General features: G+C 48.4%; 2 protein-coding genes across 3 annotated transcripts in view; both read right to left on the reverse strand.

Annotated features, from left to right (window-relative positions):
• The window catches only part of macf1a (microtubule actin crosslinking factor 1a), a 195,364-nt gene extending 187,354 nt beyond the window's left edge, over positions 1-8,010 (reverse strand). The window contains exons 1-2 of the mRNA XM_056420472.1: positions 7,903-8,010; positions 495-695 (exon numbers count right to left, since the gene is read on the reverse strand). Coding sequence (XP_056276447.1) covers positions 495-675 — 181 coding nt within the window. The 5' untranslated portion in view covers positions 676-695; positions 7,903-8,010. The remainder of the gene's footprint in view (positions 1-494; positions 696-7,902) is intronic.
• Positions 8,011-16,410: 8,400 nt separating this feature from the next.
• Positions 16,411-17,998, reverse strand: part of ndufs5 (NADH:ubiquinone oxidoreductase subunit S5) — a 2,341-nt gene continuing 753 nt past the window's right edge. The window contains exons 2-4 of one of the 2 annotated variants that reach the window (XM_056414923.1): positions 17,166-17,386; positions 16,772-16,878; positions 16,411-16,640 (exon numbers count right to left, since the gene is read on the reverse strand). In XM_056414923.1, coding sequence (XP_056270898.1) covers positions 16,595-16,640; positions 16,772-16,878; positions 17,166-17,381 — 369 coding nt within the window. In that variant the 5' untranslated portion in view covers positions 17,382-17,386 and the 3' untranslated portion in view covers positions 16,411-16,594. The remainder of the gene's footprint in view (positions 16,641-16,771; positions 16,879-17,165; positions 17,387-17,998) is intronic. The other variant, XM_056414930.1, reaches the window with a different exon arrangement.

Consider the following 17,998-nt stretch of genomic DNA (forward strand, 5'->3'; position numbering starts at 1 on the left):
GAGCGGGAAGCCTCCATGTCTCCTCCATCTTCTGTCACAGCGAGTCAGAGCGGAGGAAAGACTCGTGTGGAGGACAGCCACCCATGTGACTCAACAGCAGTTCAGAGGAGTCGTTTTATGAACTTTGAATAGCATGTTCATTATCCAAAGTATAAATATGAGAGACCACCAACAGATTTTCCCCCATCACTGTGACATTTACTGACCGAGTAGACGGGCCTTTAATTAAAGCCAGGAGGAAATCAACCGTGAGAAGCCAAGAAAATGTGATAAATCATAGGAGGAGGAGGAGGAGGAGGAGGAGGTGGAGGTCAAACTGTCCTCATGCTCCATACAAGCGGTTTGACGGAGACCTCTCCTCATAAAAGACAGTTCAGTTTCCGTGTTTGTACTTGTGTGTTAGCTCGCCGTGAGCACAGGTAGCATCAGTTTTAGTGTGAAGTGTTTTCACACTCCGGGGGCCACAGTGCCTTGCTCAGGGGCCAGTGTCTTACCTGCCACGCGGACCACCGCCCTCTCTGCCGGGTCCAGCACCGAGTCCTGGCTCTTCCTCTTCCTGCGCTCGTGCTTGGCCAGGTTCCAGGGCAGCGTGTCCCCCGGCGGGCACATCGAGCCCCCCGAGCGCTCGCTGACGCAGGAGCGCTCGCTCAGCGTGTCGTCGTCCGACGACTCCATCGCGGGTTTTTCCCCGTGGGCTGCGGGGGGAGGAGGAGAGGAAGAAGAGTGGAGGATGGAGAGCAGCGGGGGAGGGGGAGAGAAAATAGGTCACGAGGAGTCGGCAGGAGGGAAGACTTGTGTGATTCATTGCTGCGGTACGGTGTGAAGTACAGCTCAGCAGAAACAGAGAAACACCGGGGTTACACTCGTCATCATGACGAGTGGCAGGTCAACGAAGGTCAAAGGTCACGCGAACACGCTAAAGGGACACGGGGAACGAGGGGAGCGCTCCACCGGCTCAACGTCCACGTGTTAGCGTTCACGTTAGCATTCAGCAGGCGGGGCTGGGGCCAGGAGCAACGACGAGATGGCAAAGCTCGTCTAGCGTTTCTATTTTTAAAGAAAAGTCAATAATCTGGGACGACAGGAGAGTTTGTTTTCTTCTCTTTCTTCATCTTTCCCTCTCGGCCCTCTCCTTCTGGTCTCCTCCTCTCTCTTCCTTCGCTTCTCGATACTCTGGCTCTGTATTGACATTTAGATTAAATTGAATACATATTTGTTTTGAAGAAAAATAAATGACAGTAAATACTTGATGTAAGCATACACACAAGATGAGTGTGTGTGTGTTTGTGTACTTGTACAGCCATCTCCGTGAGGACCGATTATTTAGCTTTAAAACCTCCAAAGAGGGGACATGTGACCGGTCCTCACTTGTTGTGTTTGAGGGTTCAGACTTGGTTATAAGGTGGAGTTTAGAATGTAGGTCAAGGTAAGGGGCTGTATTGTGTGTGTGTGTGTGTGTGTGAGTGTGTGAGTGTGTGAGTGTGTGTGTGTGAGTGTGTGTGTGTGTGTGTGTGTGTGTGTGTGTGTGTGTGTGAGTGTGTGTGAGTGTGTGTGTGTGTGAGGTGTGTGTGTGCGTGTGTGTGAGTGTGTGTGTGAGTGTGTGTGTGTGTGTGTGTGTGTGTGTGAGTGTGTGTGTGTGTGTGTGTGTGTGTGTGTGTGTGTGTGTGTGTGTGGTGTGTGAGTGAGTGTGTGTGTGTGTGTGTGTGAGTGAGTGTGTGTGTGTGGTTTCAAGTGTGTGTGTGTGTTTTTATTGTCACATCCTTTCTTACAAAGTATAATCATTCGTGAAATTTCTTATGTGCAAAAAGCAGTTGTGTGAGGAGGATGTGTGTGTGTGAGGTGAGTGCAGGTGTGAGCTTGGTGTGAGTGTGTTGTGAGCTGTAGTTGAAGTGTGATTGTGTGTGTGAGTGGTTGTGTGTGTGTGGTGTGAGTAGTTGGATGGAGCGGTGGTTGAGGTGGGCGGAGGAGTGTGTGAGGAGTGTAGCAGTGGTGTGTGTGTGTGTGTTGGTAGAACCGGGAGACTTCTTTCAGGTTAAACTTTGTTGAAGTCCCCCACAAATGAAAGCAGCCTCGTGGTGTGCCGACTCCTGCTCCTGCTCCCTGTGAGAGTTCCTTCAGCATGTCCGTGTTCTGTCCGCGGTGTGGAGAAAATCCTGCGCTCTGATGGCTGATCGGCAACATCCTCCGACATCCATGTGTAAGGCAGATGATGCAGTTGTTGGTGGGTAGTGTGTGCGTGAGATCGTGAATGGACGGAGATAGTTGTTCCTGGCGGACGTGAGTGTTGAAAACTCTGGCGGCGAGTGTGAGTCCAATCTCCAGAAGTGTGATCTGTGAGTTAACGCTGCTAACGTTTTGTGCAAAGTAGTCGCAATAAGAAGAATAAATATAAAAACTACAACAAAATCCGGGGAGGAGCCAACACAGCAGCCCACACATGAGAGTGTGTGTGAGTGTGTGTGAGTGTGTGTGTGTGTGTGTGTGTGTGTGAGTGTGTGTGTGAGTGTGTGTGTGTGTGTGAGTGTGTGTGTGTGTGTGTGTGTGTGTGAGTGTGTGTGAGTGTGTGTGTGTGTGTGTGTGTGTGTGTGTGTGTGTGTGTGTGTGAGTGTGTGTGTGTGTGTGTGTGTGTGTGTGTGTGAGTGTGTGTGTGAGTGTGTGTGTGTGTGTGTGTGAGTGTGTGTGTGTGTGTGTGTGTGTGTGTGCGTGCTCTCTGGGGACCTGACGCGCTGATCTGTCTGTCACAGCCTCATAAAATCAATACCCGTCATGAGAGGATGAATTGGCTGTTACTGACTCTCACATCCTCCTCAGGGTGGAGGTTGTGATGAAGGTTACACGACGGACTGCAGACAGATAAAAACTATAAATAAAGAAACCACGCGCTACTTATCTTTGCAACTTCAGAGTGAAACCAACATTGGGTATTTGGAAAAATCCTGGAAAGTCTATAATTATTTTTATATTTACTGATGTATCCTCTAAATGGATATAAAACCCTTCAGAGTAAAAGCCCCTAATTCCCCCAGTGATCTGTTGTGTGTCACATATCACCCACATGAAGAACAGTCACTCCAGCTCCTGAGTAACCCCACAAGCACACACACACACACACACACTCACACACACACACACACCGGGCAGCAGTCTAAACTGTGGAGCAACTGGAGCGGCCGTCACAGGGTGGGAATGTTCCTGTGGACGATGTGCGAGGCCGACACAACGGCTGGGTTTTCCATCTGGGAAAAAAAATCCTCCTCCTCCTCCTTTGTTCCTCCTCTTCCTCCCGTTTCTCCTCCCCCTGCTCCTGTTGCTCCTCCCCCTGCTCCTGCTGCTGGCCTCTGGCTAGACCGCTGGCAAAGCCCCACTTCCTGAATCCCCATCGCCACGGCAACGCTGGCTAAGAAGAGGTTAAGGCCTTTCCACAATTTTCTGCGGTTCTCTGTTGTACGAGTCTCTGAGTCCCTTGTGTTGACATTTCGGTGTGTGTGTGAGTGTGTGTGTGTGTAGTCAGTTCCCCTGCTGCGTGCTGACAGTGAGTCAGTGCCACTGTAACTAGCCTTGTTATAAATAGAGACAGAACGGAGGCTTCGAAGCCGCACCGTGTCATTAGTGCTATGTGAGGAAGAAAAACAATCTTTGAAGAAGAAGAAGAAGAAGAAGAAGAAGAAGCTAGCAGCAGGAACGCCGGAGGAGCAGTGAGAGAGTGAGAGATCACTTCCTGTCTGATGACACTGCTGAGGCGTTTTCACTGCCACCACGTGAACATTCACTGAAGAGCCAACAGCTCCTCTCAAGCCTCCTATAGATTCATCCTCAGGGACTCTGACTGAGGGACCATCATTTGTATGATCTGTTAAGTTCATTATTACTTTATCTACACTTATTTTAAAGATTTTTGACAAGTGACCATTAAAGTTCACACTCTAAAGGTGACATCATCAAATTGAGGGTTTTGTCCCCAGGAGTCTTTTCTGTGTGAGTTATCTCCATTGTCAGATAGCAAATATATTATATTTTATATCACAACTTTGTGAAAAAAATTGATTTCCATTTGCAGTAATTTAACATGGAGAAGAGAAATAAACCCTCAACATTTTAAAATGTGGAACCAGCGATTATTTGACATTTTTGTTTTTTATAAATTACAAGAACGACTAAGACTAATCTATTTTATATACCACTAAATAACAGAGTTACATCAATGTGCAAGAGCAAGAAAGTGTGAAAATAAGTTTTAGAAACACACACACACATGCACAATGAATGTTTGACTAGCCTGATTTATAACATGGACACGGTCTGCTCCCACAGCTTAGCCTGAGGGGTGTGTGTGTGAGTGTGTGTGTGTGTCTACTTGTACAGAAATCTTCGTGAGGACCGATTATTTAGTGAGGACATTTAGACCGGTCCTCACTCTGGCACTAAGATCAGTTTGAGGGTTCAGACTTGGTTATAAGGTTTATAATTTAGGTGTGTGTGTGTGTATGTATGTGTGTGTGTGTATGTATGTGTGTGTGTGTGTGTGTGTGTGTGTGTGATAAAGAGGACATTGACATGAAGCAGAGAGGGAGACTGTCAGAGATATAGAAGTACAAATGAGGGAAACGGGAAGACAAGAAAAGAAAGAAAACATGGCGGAGAGTCAGAGAGAGGAAACCCGACGGTGCAGACAGTCGTAGCGTCGTAGCGTCATTCGGAGCAGCACACCGACGCCAAGCTCCGAAACATCGAGCCACCACATCGGAAACACATCTAATCTACGCGTGGGATTTACAGTCGTTGTCGTGCCGACGTTAGCTTGCCGCTTCCTGCCGTTTCTTGTCTTTATGCTACGCTAGGCTCCTCCTCCTGGTTGTAGCTCCAGACTCACACATCTCATCGAACTCTAATCTGAAACTATTCCTGTAAAGTTGGAAGATGAGGGCGGCGATAGGAAACAAGAGTGGTGTGCGACAGGCCTGTATATTACTGGCTGGGTGTGTAAGGCTGGAGGTTCACGCGTTGTGCGCACGCAGGAGTTCAATGTCAAGATCCGGACCGCCCTCATGTCTGCACGCTCAGCTGAGCTCGAGCCAGGAGGCCGTTAGCTTAGCTTAGCTTCACAACAGGAAGCAGGGCAAACCTCTAGCTAACCTAACTTCACGCAGAAACACAATTAGCGGGTTGTTCTTTGATTTAAGTTTGATTGTGTCTGGATTGACCAGACAATGCACTCCGTGGTAATGCTGAAGCTAAGCTAATCGCCTCCTGCTACATAGCCTAGCCTACTTATGTCACATCTCTATGCATATCAAGGCATATTTAGGTATACAAAACAGCTATAATATGCAACTTTAATCATTTTGGGAATACAATTCTAAAAGTTGCAGGAGTATTCCACTGTCTGTACACTAAATATGGAGTTATAAGTTCTAAGTCATAGCCAGGTTTAGCATTCAGACTCTCCTGGTTAACAGGGGAAACAACTAACTAGCTTAACTTGCGCTCCTTGAATAAACACTTAATTTGTGTCTGCGTAGAGATTAAATGTGTTCATTCGTAAGCTTTAGCGCTGCCTACTTTATGCTCAGCTATGTACATTGTCTTCTGAGCCTGCTATGCTGTGTTTAGGTCATATTGTTCAGACCGTATAATAGAGGATGTAAAACAGTCACGATGGCAACGGTCAAGAAACCACAAATCTGGATCCAGCCAATCCTAAATCAACTACACCTTTTATAACAATAAACAACATAACTATTGTTTGTTTCTATCTTGTTTTACTTGTTAATGCACTCTAAATAGGTAATAGAGCGATAGGCTGTTTGAATAGCGTGACCGCGAGGCTGTTGGAGGATATTGAATGAACTAATGTGGAATAACTTGTTCCCTGTTCTCATGCTGTGAATGGAGCCAGAGCAAAGACAGCTGAGAGCTGGAGGATCAGGAAATACTCCAGATGTCTTTTAAATGGACGACAACATGACTTTATGTCTTTCTCCTTGACTCTAACTGTCCTCTCAGCGTCCGGTCCCCTGCACTCAGAAACGTATGATTGAAAGAACACCTGTTGGACTCCTGAGTCTGGATGAGGAGGAACGACGCAGCTCACATGATGCACACTGACACGGGATCAATGAATGGCCACACACACTCACACACACAGAGACACACACACACACACACACACTCACACACACACACAACAATACCGTAGCTTACTACTGCATGACTAGACAGAGTTAGTGAAAGTGAGTGACGTGTCGACGAGAGGCACACAGACTCTATTTTGTTCTTCTTTTACTCATGATAAGATGCAATGTGCAGACAGAAACACACACACACACACTCACACACACACACATAGACACACTCACACACACATAGACAGACAGAGAGACAGACACACACACACACAGACTGACAGACACACACATACCCACACACACAGACAGACACACAGACAGGCAGAGGGAGGATCTGGCCTTCATCTCTCCACAAAGAGCAGGAGGGTCTTTCAGGAGAGCTTCTGAGAGGATCTGAAGCGATGTTCACGCTGCCCTGAGACTATAAACCCTAAACTGATGATTCACTTCCACTCACAGGTTAAAACACCTGACAGATAAACATCAGGCTGGATTATCAGTTTGTCTTTGCTGGGATGAGGATTTGCTGCTTTTCTCTTTTTTATCTCGATGTATGCATCGAGTGTGTTTAGACGTTGGGCTGCTGGACATGGAGACGTCACCTCTGACTGATTACTATTGATCTGAGAGCCCGAGACCCATTGTGGACATTTAACAGATCACGCTTTGATTTCATTGGAAATTAAACATATTTTAATATTAGACTTGTTGATCGGATAAAATAAACTATGAAGACGTCACGTTGAGTTTCTGAATTATGGGGAAACGGTTCACGACTTTCTGTCATTTTACAAATTGACGATCAATAATGAAGACAACAACCCGCTGTAATTATCCCCAGACTCAATGTACAACCATACAGCCTCATCCCTGTTGGTGTGTTCAGTAACACACAGAGTGAGTGTGTGTGTGTGTGTGCACGGCGAGGAAGAATAAAGTAAAGGAATAATAGAAATGCAATAGAATTTCACCAGAACAACATCGAGCTGACAGGTTGTGTTGCTCCTCACAGACTGAGCGGAGCTGCATGGTGGAGGTCCAGCAGGAGGCTGGAGGCCAGGGAGGGGACCATCTGCTCCGAGCGGCGGGAGGGAGGCTCTGCCTCTCCATTCCGTTTTTGTTCTCTCTCTCTCTCTCTCTGTCTGAACCTTGCATAATATCACTGAGGTTTTTCCAGACAGACAGACAGCAGTGGTGGAGTCCACTGGGATGGGGGGTCGGGGGGTCAACAACAGCAGCCTCATAAATGTTAGTTTTGTCTTGCACATCAAAAAAAAGCTGCAGCTGCATCCTCATGTCATCCTTTCCATTTCTCTCTCTCTCTTCTTCTCTCTCCCCCCCCCTCGTTTTGCATGAATGGACCTCCTCAGACTCAGAGACCTCAAACGTGCCCGGGGCTCTTTGTCCGCCGCGCCGCCTGCAGCGGACACCACCGGTGCCGTGAGCCGGGGAGCCGCCTCCCCCTCCCGGCCGAGAGGAGCCCTCTCCGGCTCACTGTCCTCACATCCAGCACCGGCCCTTCGGCGCACGAATCCCGGGCACGTCCATTCATAAGCGCGGTCCAGAAATATGAAATATGTCCTAAATGATGTGTGAGCTGATCGATACGGTCCGTCTCGAGCTGATCGATTTGATTTATGATCATATAATTCATTTTCAGTATTGATACTATCCCCGCCGGACTCGACATCGCTCGTGGCCACGTTGTACCGGGGATCCGGGTCCGGTGGGTCCCGGAGCCGCTGTAGCCGGGCAGCGGAGCTCACGAGCGGCTTACCTTCAGAGGAGGCCGGGCTCCTCCTGGAGCCGGGGTCGGTCGGGGGGACGCTGTGTTCCGCTCCTCCGGTCGGGTTGTTTCCTCTTCTCCAGAACCGAGCCGCCACACTCAGCCGCGAGGGGGAGATTGGAGGAGGAGGAGGAGGAGGAGGAGGAGGAGGAGGAGATGACGCTGGAAGGCAAAGTAATCCTGAACCGTATAATGGCTGATTCCTCCTCTCCCTCTGACGCGCTTTCTCTCTCCCGTTCTCTGCTCCCAACAACCACCGCTCTCTCTCTCCCCTTCTCCTCTCTCTCTCTCTCTCTCTCTCTCTCTCACCACCCCCCCTCTCTCTACCTCCATCTCTCTCCCCCTTCTCTCTCCCCCCCACGTCTATATCTCTCTCCCCCTCTCTCCCCCCTCTCTCTCTCTCTCTCTCTCTCTCACTCTCTCCCCCCCCCCCTATCTCCTCTCCTTCCTCTCTCTCTCTCAACCCCCTCTCCCTCCTCTCTCTCTCTCTCTCTCTCCCCCTATCTCCTCTCCTTCCTCTCTCTCTCTCAACCCCCTCTCTCTACCTCCATCTCTCCACCACACCTCCATCTCTCCCCCTCTCCACCCTCTCTCTCCTCTCCTTCCTCTCTCTCTCCCCCTCTCTCTCTACCTCCATCTCTTTCCCCCTCCTCTCTCTCCCCCTTTCTCTCTCTCTAATGGGCAGTTTTCACTCTCGTGTCTATTGAGTGTGTTAAGTGTTGCGGAAATTGACATTTCGGGGAGAACTCATGCGTCATGTGGCAAACCGACACACACCACTCACACACTTTCTTCTAATTCGTAAAGAAAAGGAGTTCACATTGACACATCTGTACTCATTCACATATATTTCAGGATGACACCAGAGAAGAGGCACTTTGACATCACATGAGATATTAATCTGTTTTTATACCCCCCTACACACACACACACACACACACACACACACACACACACACACACACAGACACACGCCCCCTCCTCCCTCTCCAAACAGCTGGAGCGGGAGAGGGAGAAGTTAAAAAAGAAAGAGAGAAAGCAAATTGATGAGTTGGATTTGGGGCTGCTGCTGACCTTTGGTCTCTGTGGTCAGTCCCAGACTTCAGGGTTCGTCATTGAAGTGGAAAATGCACTCTTTAACAATAACACCCCTTCAAAGCTTCAATATATATATATATATATTTATTTATATATGTATATATATATATTTCTATGTATATATTTATGTGTATACATATATATATATATATATATATATATATATATATATTGTCATGTCACGGGCTGTCCCGAGTGCCATCTAGGGTGGGGCAGTGCAAGGGAGAAGTAAAAACAGGCAAAATTGCAAGGTTTAAAATGAACGGGAAGGTTTATTCATGCAAACAAAAACAAAAAGTCCATTGCTCAACAAAAAGCGTCCCGGGGGAGAAAAAGGTTCCTTAAACAAAAACGTATCTTTAAGCAAAGTCCGCTTAACAAAGTCCTCCTCTTGTTCGTTCTCTTGGGCTTGTCTTCGTCCTGGAGGCCCTTCCACTCCTGGCTTGTCCAGCTCCTCCCCTCCTCCGCTCTGCCCTCTGTCTCCTCTGAAGCTTCCCAGCCCCTCAATTAGATGTCCTAAACACCTGCAGCTGGTGAGTGGTGAGGCAGTCTGGGAGCTGTAGTTTCCGCCCGAGCTGTACTTGAGTGGGAATGTAGCGTCCCTCCACTACCTGGCCCCTTGTGATGCCACAATATATATATATATATATATATATATATATATATCCCTTCAAACCGGTTGCCAGCCCCTGGTTTGATGGTTTGATGGTTTGAAGGTTTCAAGCTTCTCGGTTGCCAGGTTTGGTTTTAAACCTTATGTTGAGGAGCATTTAGCAGCTAGAGAGACAGAAGTTTCTTGTATTAGTTGACGTTTCTTTTGTAGGACTGTCTGGCTCTCCGATGGATAAGATACTGGTCAACTGGGTCAACTGGGTCAACTGGGTCTCATGGCATTTGTCCCAGAGGAGGATAATCCAGACGCTCTCATCCTCCGTCCATCGCTGTCGCTTTAATCAAACAGTGACGACACAGCGGGGGTAAAGGTCACTCCCCTCTGCTCATCCTTTCCCCATCAGTTCATTCTGGATCACCTCTCAGTGAACTATCACGTATCATCACGCTGCTGCTGCGGACACCCGTCCTCTGGTCAGGGAGGAGCCTCTGAACTCCTGAATTTAATTATCACAATTGAAACCTTGTGGTAACGCTATCAACGGCTCCATAATGTCATTTTCAATTTAATAAAGCCAATTTGGACTTGAAGAGGACACCGAGGCCGACGGCCTCCAGACTGCTCTGAGAAACCTGCTCACCACAGGCAGGTCCAAACCTCCATGGACTTTAATCAGATACTAAGACGTGACATTAAACTAATTATACAGCTTAGTAAGAGTATAAGAGTAAGAGTCCCAGCAGGACTGACCTGGGAACAGCAGAAACGGTGCAGAGCATGTCATCTATATTAAGAAAAAATTCACAATCGAGCGAGACAAGTTGAAGAGGAAGTCAAATTAAAAGATGCATTCATTGTTTTTGTTGGGGACAATGACATAACCAGGTGGAACTCCTTAGAGTGAGCAGCATAAACAATGATGTACCTCGCTGTGATCCTTGGGTATCTAACAGATGTTTCCTGGAGGCGGACTCTGACCCCTGGTATCTAGTGGGTCACTGTCACCTTGATCCAAACGGAGTGAATCGTATGACATGTTCTCCAACGATTGATCTGATTGGTTATCAGGTCTGATGGGAGGGGCTAAATGTACACTATAAATATGAGATAAATATTCTAGAAAGACGGATTAGTTGAACTTGATGAATGTTGCTGTGTGCTCATTAAAACACTTCCCGCTTGTCACGGTGCTATTAGAGTGGACCCAAAAGCACGACTCAGACAGGAGTAACAAAGATGAATGTCTTTAGTTAAAAACAGGCTAAGTCAAAACCGGGAGATCAGTCCAAGAAACAAACCAGTCCAAAAAGGGGCGGGGCAGAGAGTCAGGGTAGGCAGGCAGGGTCAGAACAGGCAGGTCAGGAATATACTCTAATAACGCTGGAGAACTTGGCACGAAAACACAAGACAATCTGGCAGAGGACAAGTGAGGGAACCTAAACCGACAGGGACTAACGAGGGAATGGGCAACAGGTGAGAAGGGCGTGAGGACCAGGTGAAGGTAATGAGGGACTAACGAGGGAGTGACCAGAGGCAGGTGAGGGGAGTTGGACTGACGAGATGGGAAGCAGGATCTGGAATGACGTGATAGTTAGAGACAGGATGAAAACAACTGATAAAAAGGAAAGTGTGGAGCTAAACTGTTACACCGCTGGGTTGCTTCGCCATATCAACGTCTCTCTGCTCTTCATTTTTGCCACAACATTATTATTGTGGACAATACTCATTTAATTTAATTAGCGTTTAGTTTTAATTAAAAAATTCAAAACAGATTACATTGAACCTTTTATTCTCAGGCTAAAAAATAAATAATGCACAAAGAAATGAACCATCAGATGAAATGCAGCCATGAAGCTGAAGCTCCCAGAGAGCTGCAGAGCCTCCGGCCTCCTCGGGGCTCTGGGCTCTGGGCTCCATCGTGTGGCCCCACAGACCCATCAGTCAGAGAGAAGGGAAGTGGATGGAGGTCGTAGACAGCCCCGCTCTGTGGTCTCTCATCGGAGAACTCCCTCTGGAGCTCACAGTCACTGATGTACTGGAACTGGGTCAGAGGCTCAGGAAATGAACTGGAAATTAAGCTCCACCAGCAGCAGCTGAACACAGGAGAGGACCAGCAGCTGGAGGGAGACATCAACTACACCAGAGGGCCCCTAACCAGCTGATGAGGCCACTAACCAGCTGATGAGGTCACTAACCAGCTGATGAGGTCACTAACCAGCTGATGAGGCCCCTAACCAGTTGATGAGGTCACTAACCAGCTAATGAGGCCCCTAACCAGTTGATGAGGTCACTAACCAGCTGATGAGGCCCCTAACCAGCTGATGAAGCCCCTAACCAGCTGATGAGGCCACTAACCAGCTGATGAGGCCACTAACCAGCTGATGAGGTCACTAACCAGCTGATGAGGCCCCTAACCCGCTGATGAGGCCCCTAACCAGCTGATGAGGCCACTAACCAGCTGATGAGGTCACTAACCAGCTGATGAGGTCACTAACCAGCTGATGAGGCCACTAACCAGCTGATGAGGCCCCTAACCAGCTGATGAGGCCACTAACCAGCTGATGAGGCCCCTAACCAGCTGATGAGGCCACTAACCAGCTGATGAGGCCCCTAACCAGCTGATGAGGCCACTAACCAGCTGATGAGGTCACTAACCAGATGATGAGGCCCCGAACCAGCTGATGAGGCCACTAACCAGCTGATGAGGTCACTAACCAGCTGATGAGGCCCCTAACCAGCTGATGAGGCCCCTAACCAGCTGATGAGGCCACTAACCAGCTGATGAGGCCCCTAACCAGCTGATGAGGTCACTAACCAGCTGATGAGGCCCCTAACCAGCTGATGAGGTCACTAACCAGCTGATGAGGCCACTAACCAGCTGATGAGGCCCCGAACCAGCTGATGAGGTCACTAACCAGATGAGGCCTCTAACCAGCTGATGAGGTCCCTAACCAGATGATGAGGCCTCTAACCAGATGATGAGGTCACTAACCAGCTGATGAGGCCCCTAACCAGCTAATGATGTCACTAACCAGATGATGAGGCCACTAACCAGATGATGAGGCCTCTAACCAGATGATGAGGTCACTAACCAGATGATGAGGCCTCTAACCAGATGATGAGGCCTCTAACCAGCTGATGAGGCCTCTAACCAGATGATGAGGTCACTAACCAGATGATGAGGCCTCTAACCAGATGATGAGGCCTCTAACCAGATGATGAGGTCACTAACCAGATGATGAGGCCTCTAACCAGCTGATGAGGTCACTAACCAGATGAGGCCTCGAACCAGCTGATGAGGTCACTAACCAGATGAGGCCTCGAACCAGCTGATGAGGTCACTAACCAGATGATGAGGCCTCTAACCAGCTGATGAGGCCTCTAACCAGATGATGAGGCCTCTAACCAGATGATGAGGCCTCTAACCAGCTGATGAGGTCACTAACCAGATGATGAGGCCTCTAACCAGCTGATGAGGTCACTAACCAGATGAGGCCTCGAACCAGCTGATGAGGTCACTAACCAGATGATGAGGCCTCTAACCAGATGATGAGGTCACTAACCAGATGATGAGGTCACTAACCAGATGATGAGGCCTCTAACCAGCTGATGAGGTCACTAACCAGATGATGAGGCCCCGAACCAGCTGATGAGGCCACTAACCAGCTGATGAGGCCTCTAACCAGCTGATGAGGCCACTAACCAGCTGATGAGGTCACTAACCAGCTGATGAGGCCCCTAACCAGCTGATGAGGCCCCGAACCAGCTGATGAGGCCACTAACCAGCTGATGAGGTCACTAACCAGATGATGAGGCCTCTAACCAGCTGATGAGGTCACTAACCAGATGAGGCCTCTAACCAGCTGATGAGGTCCCTAACCAGATGATGAGGCCTCTAACCAGATGATGAGGTCACTAACCAGCTGATGAGGCCCCTAACCAGCTAATGATGTCACTAACCAGATGATGAGGCCACTAACCAGATGATGAGGCCTCTAACCAGATGATGAGGTCACTAACCAGATGATGAGGCCTCTAACCAGATGATGAGGCCTCTAACCAGCTGATGAGGTCACTAACCAGATGATGAGGCCTCTAACCAGATGATGAGGTCACTAACCAGATGATGAGGCCTCTAACCAGCTGATGAGGTCACTAACCAGATGAGGCCTCGAACCAGCTGATGAGGTCACTAACCAGATGAGGCCTCGAACCAGCTGATGAGGTCACTAACCAGATGATGAGGCCTCTAACCAGCTGATGAGGCCTCTAACCAGATGATGAGGCCTCTAACCAGCTGATGAGGTCACTAACCAGATGATGAGGCCTCTAACCAGCTGATGAGGCCTCTAACCAGATGATGAGATCACTAACCAGATGATGAGGTCACTAACCAGATGATGAGGCCTCTAACCAGCTGATGAGGCCTCTAACCAGCTGATGAGGTCACTAACCAGATGATGAGGCCCCGAACCAGCTGATGAGGCCACTAACCAGCTGATGAGGCCACTAACCAGCTGATGAGGTCACTAACCAGCTGATGAGGCCACTAACCAGCTGATGAGGTCCCTAACCAGATGATGAGGCCTCTAACCAGCTGATGAGGTCACTAACCAGATGATGAGGCCTCTAACCAGCTGATGTCACTAACCAGATGATGAGGCCTCTAACCAGCTGATGAGGTCACTAACTAGATGATGAGGTCACTAACCAGATGATGAGGCCTCTAACCAGCTGATGAGGTCACTAACCAGCTGATGAGGCCACTAACCAGCTGATGAGGCCCCGAACCAGCTGATGAGGCCACTAACCAGCTGATGAGGTCACTAACCAGATGATGAGGCCTCTAACCAGCTGATGAGGTCACTAACCAGATGAGGCCTCTAACCAGCTGATGAGGTCCCTAACCAGATGATGAGGCCTCTAACCAGATGATGAGGTCACTAACCAGCTGATGAGGCCCCTAACCAGCTAATGATGTCACTAACCAGATGATGAGGCCACTAACCAGATGATGAGGCCTCTAACCGGATGATGAGGTCACTAACCAGATGATGAGGCCTCTAACCAGATGATGAGGCCTCTAACCAGCTGATGAGGTCACTAACCAGATGATGAGGCCTCTAACCAGATGATGAGGCCTCTAACCAGATGATGAGGTCACTAACCAGATGATGAGGCCTCTAACCAGCTGATGAGGTCACTAACCAGATGATGAGGCCTCTAACCAGCTGATGAGGTCACTAACCAGATGATGAGGCCTCTAACCAGATGATGAGGCCTCTAACCAGCTGATGAGGTCACTAACCAGATGAGGCCTCGAACCAGCTGATGAGGTCACTAACCAGATGATGAGGCCTCTAACCAGATGAGGTCACTAACCAGCTGATGAGGTCACTAACCAGATGATGAGGCCTCTAACCAGCTGATGTCACTAACCAGATGATGAGGCCTCTAACCAGCTGATGAGGTCACTAACCAGATGATGAGGTCACTAACCAGATGATGAGGCCTCTAACCAGTTGATGATGTCACTAACCAGATGATGAGGCCTCTAACCAGTTGATGATGTCACTAACCAGATGATGAGGCCTCTTACCAGCTGATGTCACTAACCAGATGATGAGGTCACTAACCAGATGATGAGGCCTCTAACCAGATGATGATGTCACTAACCAGATGATGAGGCCTCGAACCAGCTGATGAGGTCACTAACCAGATGAGGCCTCTAACCAGATGATGAGGTCACTAACCAGATGATGAGGCCTCTAACCAGCTGATGAGGCCACTAACCAGATGATGAGGCCTCTAACCAGCTGATGAGGTCACTAACCAGATGATGAGGCCTCTAACCAGCTGATGAGGTCACTAACCAGATGATGAGGCCTCTAACCAGGTGATGATGTCACTAACCAGATGATGTCACTAACCAGCTGATGAGGTCACTAACCAGATGATGAGGCCTCTAACCAGCTGATGAGGTCACTAACCAGATGATGAGGCCTCTAACCAGATGATGAGGTCACTAACCAGATGAGGCCTCTAACCAGCTGATGAGGTCACTAACCAGATGATGAGGCCTCTAACCAGATGATGAGGCCTCTAACCATCTGATGAGGTCACTAACCAGATGATGAGGTCACTAACCAGATGATGAGGTCACGAACCAGATGATGAGGCCTCTAACCAGCTGATGAGGTCACTAACCAGATGAGGCCTCTAACCAGATGATGAGGCCTCTAACCAGCTGATGAGGTCACTAACAAGATGATGAGGCCTCTAACCAGATGATGTCACTAACCAGATGAGGCCTCTAACCAGCTGATGAGGCCTCTAACCAGATGATGAGGTCACTAACCAGATGATGAGGTCACTAACCAGATGATGTGGTCACTAACCAGATGATGAGGTCACTAACCAGATGATGTGGTCACACAATGGTCTGAGTCTAAACAAATGAAATGAATCAAATCATTATGAAGACGTATCAACCAGATGAGGAGCAGTTTGTTTTGTCCACTGGTTTTTATGTAACGGTTATTTACATTTTTGTATTATTTGTAGTGATGGAAGTATTCATATTTAAAGATATTTACTGGAGCCAAAGCATCAATGAAGCTGTAATAAAACCTCCATTACAAGTACTGCCTTCATCATCTCCTCATTGTTTTAGTAGCTAATGAGTATGGCCTTTAAATACATGTGAAGTCATTTACTTCAGTACTGGACTAAAGGTTGTTAAATATTCAACATACTCTGTGACACGACAGAAAAGGAAGACAGGAAGATTCATGAGAACGATTTATTTGCAAACATGTACAGGCGGACCGGAAACAGCAACATCTGCTCTACTATAGACAAGAGCACTCCCCCTCACGGCCCCCTGTGGCCCCCCACGGCCCCCAGTGGCCCCTCATGGCCCATGTTCGGGCTTGCCTGAGTGGCAGCTTGGAGGTGTGTAGGTTCCCTCCTTCACCAGCTTGTCCCGCTGCTGACGGATGGCGTACAGCCTCTTGTGCTGCAGAGAGGAAGAGAGGGAATAAGAAAAGAGAGATGTAAAGCGAGTGTTGTGTCTCCCCGTGTCCCTGAAGCCGAGACAGCAGTGTCGTCTTTAACTGCCGTCACCGGCTGAAGTCGAGACAAACGCACGTCGGCCTCTGACCGTCGTCTTCACTCAGCACTTCCTGCTCTGCAGAATGAGACGTGGCCAACGGGCTCATCGGGCCATCTGGGTGGAGGAGAGGCACTTCCTGCTGCTGCAGCACATTAACAGTGAGCGGGCGGAGCATCCGTCCACATCCACGTCAATCAAGACGGACCCTCGGACAGCATTTAAAAGGATCAGACGTGTGTGTGTGTGTGTGTGTGTCATTCCTCTTTCTGAACACACTTCCATTATCAATTCAAGGTCATTTCATTCACCGCGATGAACCCTTTGTATCCGCTTCATGCCATCGGCTGTGGAAACGTTCTCCGGGACGTCACCCGTAGGTTTTCATCTGCATATTCTTACACTATAACCCCCCCCCCCCTGGACACTTACGGTCTTCTGCTTGTGCATGCACTCATAGAAGTCCTCGAACTCGGGCAGGCACTCCTTCTTGGCGCGGATCTGCCCGATGCCGTGGCCGCACTCGATCCACTCCTTCTCGAAGGCGTGGCAACGCGGCGCCCGATGGTGGGGCTGCGCTCCGCTCTGCTGCAGCATCCAGCCGTCAACGTTGATACCGAGCCACGACTGGATGTCCACGAACGGCATGGCGGCTGATGGGGGAGACGGAGAGGAAAGAATGAGAGCGAACCGGGAGGCGGAGGAAGAAGGGAAGCCGGATGGACAACACAGAGATCAAGGGGGGGAAATCTGAATAATTAGCTGAGGAATTAGGCTGCATAACAATAAACTCAGTGCAACAGTAGAAAGCATATTTTAAAAACTGAAAATATAAAAATATTAACAATGCAAAATTCAGGGTTCTTACACATGTTGACCAGTGGATTTCCAAGACTTTTCCAGGACTTTTCCAAGACTTTAAACCAAATGTCCATGACCAAACTGAAATCTCGGTATAAACATGAACATTTTAGAACATGTTGCGTATTGAGAGCGTACGCCGGCTTGTATTTTGAGCGTCTTTCTTTAAAAAACATAACATAATTATTTCAAACTCGGCGTAAATGAACATGTGATTATAACACATTTCCATGACTTTTCCAAAACTTTTATGATTTAAGTTTTTTCCATGACTTTTCCAGGTCTGGAAATGACCATTTTAAAATTCCATGACTTTTCCAGGTTTTCCATGACCGTACGAACCCTGAATATTGTAAACAAACAAATAAATGACCTCAGGCATGAATCCACATGAGCAGCACTGA

The sequence above is a fragment of the Pseudoliparis swirei genome, chromosome 1 (genome assembly GCF_029220125.1).
Source record: "Pseudoliparis swirei isolate HS2019 ecotype Mariana Trench chromosome 1, NWPU_hadal_v1, whole genome shotgun sequence".
In the NCBI taxonomy this organism is placed as follows: domain Eukaryota; kingdom Metazoa; phylum Chordata; class Actinopteri; order Perciformes; family Liparidae; genus Pseudoliparis; species Pseudoliparis swirei.